The sequence below is a fragment of the Tupaia chinensis genome, unplaced genomic scaffold (assembly GCF_000334495.1).
Source record: "Tupaia chinensis unplaced genomic scaffold, TupChi_1.0 Scaffold149184_1, whole genome shotgun sequence".
In the NCBI taxonomy this organism is placed as follows: Eukaryota; Metazoa; Chordata; class Mammalia; order Scandentia; family Tupaiidae; genus Tupaia; species Tupaia belangeri.
Window position 1 is genome coordinate 1,454,598 of NW_006209032.1, and position 850 is coordinate 1,455,447.

An 850-nucleotide genomic window follows, 5' to 3' on the forward strand; every position below is an offset into this window, starting at 1 on the left:
TGTCTCGTCACCCCCCTGCCGTGCTCCCAAGGTGCCTCCATCCATACCCCACGCCCGGCGGTAACGGGCACCTCGGCGAGTGGGGCGGGGCGCCGAGGGCCCGAGCGTGAAGGGACAGGCACAGGCCCCGGGGGAGCGTTTCTTCCCTCTCTGCTCAAAGCCTGTGTTGTGTGCTCTGGGCAGCAGCTCCGAGCTGGGTGCGGCACAGGGCCAGGTGTCCCTGTGCGGGCCAGGCTCCCCGCCCTGACGCCCCGCCCCGCCCGCAGGCCCCCTCGAGCAGCTTCCAGACTACAACCGGATCCGCAGTGGCATGTTCTGGCTGCGCTTCTAGGCAGGCGGCCTGTGCGGGCAGGAGGCTCCGCGCTCCCATCGCAGACGGGCCACTCCGCTCCCAGCTCCCAGCCTGTGCTGCAGGTGACCTCCAATAAAGTCCTCGGTTGAGAATCGTGTTGTCTCAGTGTGGGCAGCAGATGGGGGAGCAGTGACCCAGTTCTCCCCCAGGTCCTTCCGCCTCCCCACAGGCTGATATGTCCTCAGCCGGGGGCCAGCGTGGGGGCCGCAGCAGAGGCCGGAAGCCTTTGATGCCTGCGGGGATCCTGGCCCAGCTGTTTCCACTCAGGCGTGTGGGATGCTCCTCAGCCAGCCCATCCCGGCCAGGGGCGTGGGAGCCCATGAGAACTGCACACCAGCCTTCCCTGTAGGGGTCCCAGCCTGGAGCCTGGTGCCCACTGGCAACCCCTCACCGCAGACCTGGAGGTGCCTGGCTGCTGGGATGGACAGGAGGGGCCAGGGCGGTCCTGAGGAGGCCTCTCGGGCGTGTTGACTCTGATTTCAGGAGGAGCGCCTGGGG

At 68.5% G+C, this 850-nt stretch overlaps 1 protein-coding gene across 1 annotated transcript in view; it reads left to right on the forward strand.

Annotated features, from left to right (window-relative positions):
* UQCRC1 (ubiquinol-cytochrome c reductase core protein 1) overlaps positions 1–444 on the forward strand; it is a 12,684-nt gene extending 12,240 nt beyond the window's left edge. The window contains exon 13 of the mRNA XM_006170999.3: positions 267–444. Within this exon, the coding sequence (XP_006171061.1) occupies positions 267–331 (65 nt within the window). The 3' untranslated portion in view covers positions 332–444. The remainder of the gene's footprint in view (positions 1–266) is intronic.
* The last annotated feature ends 406 nt before the right edge of the window (positions 445–850 follow it).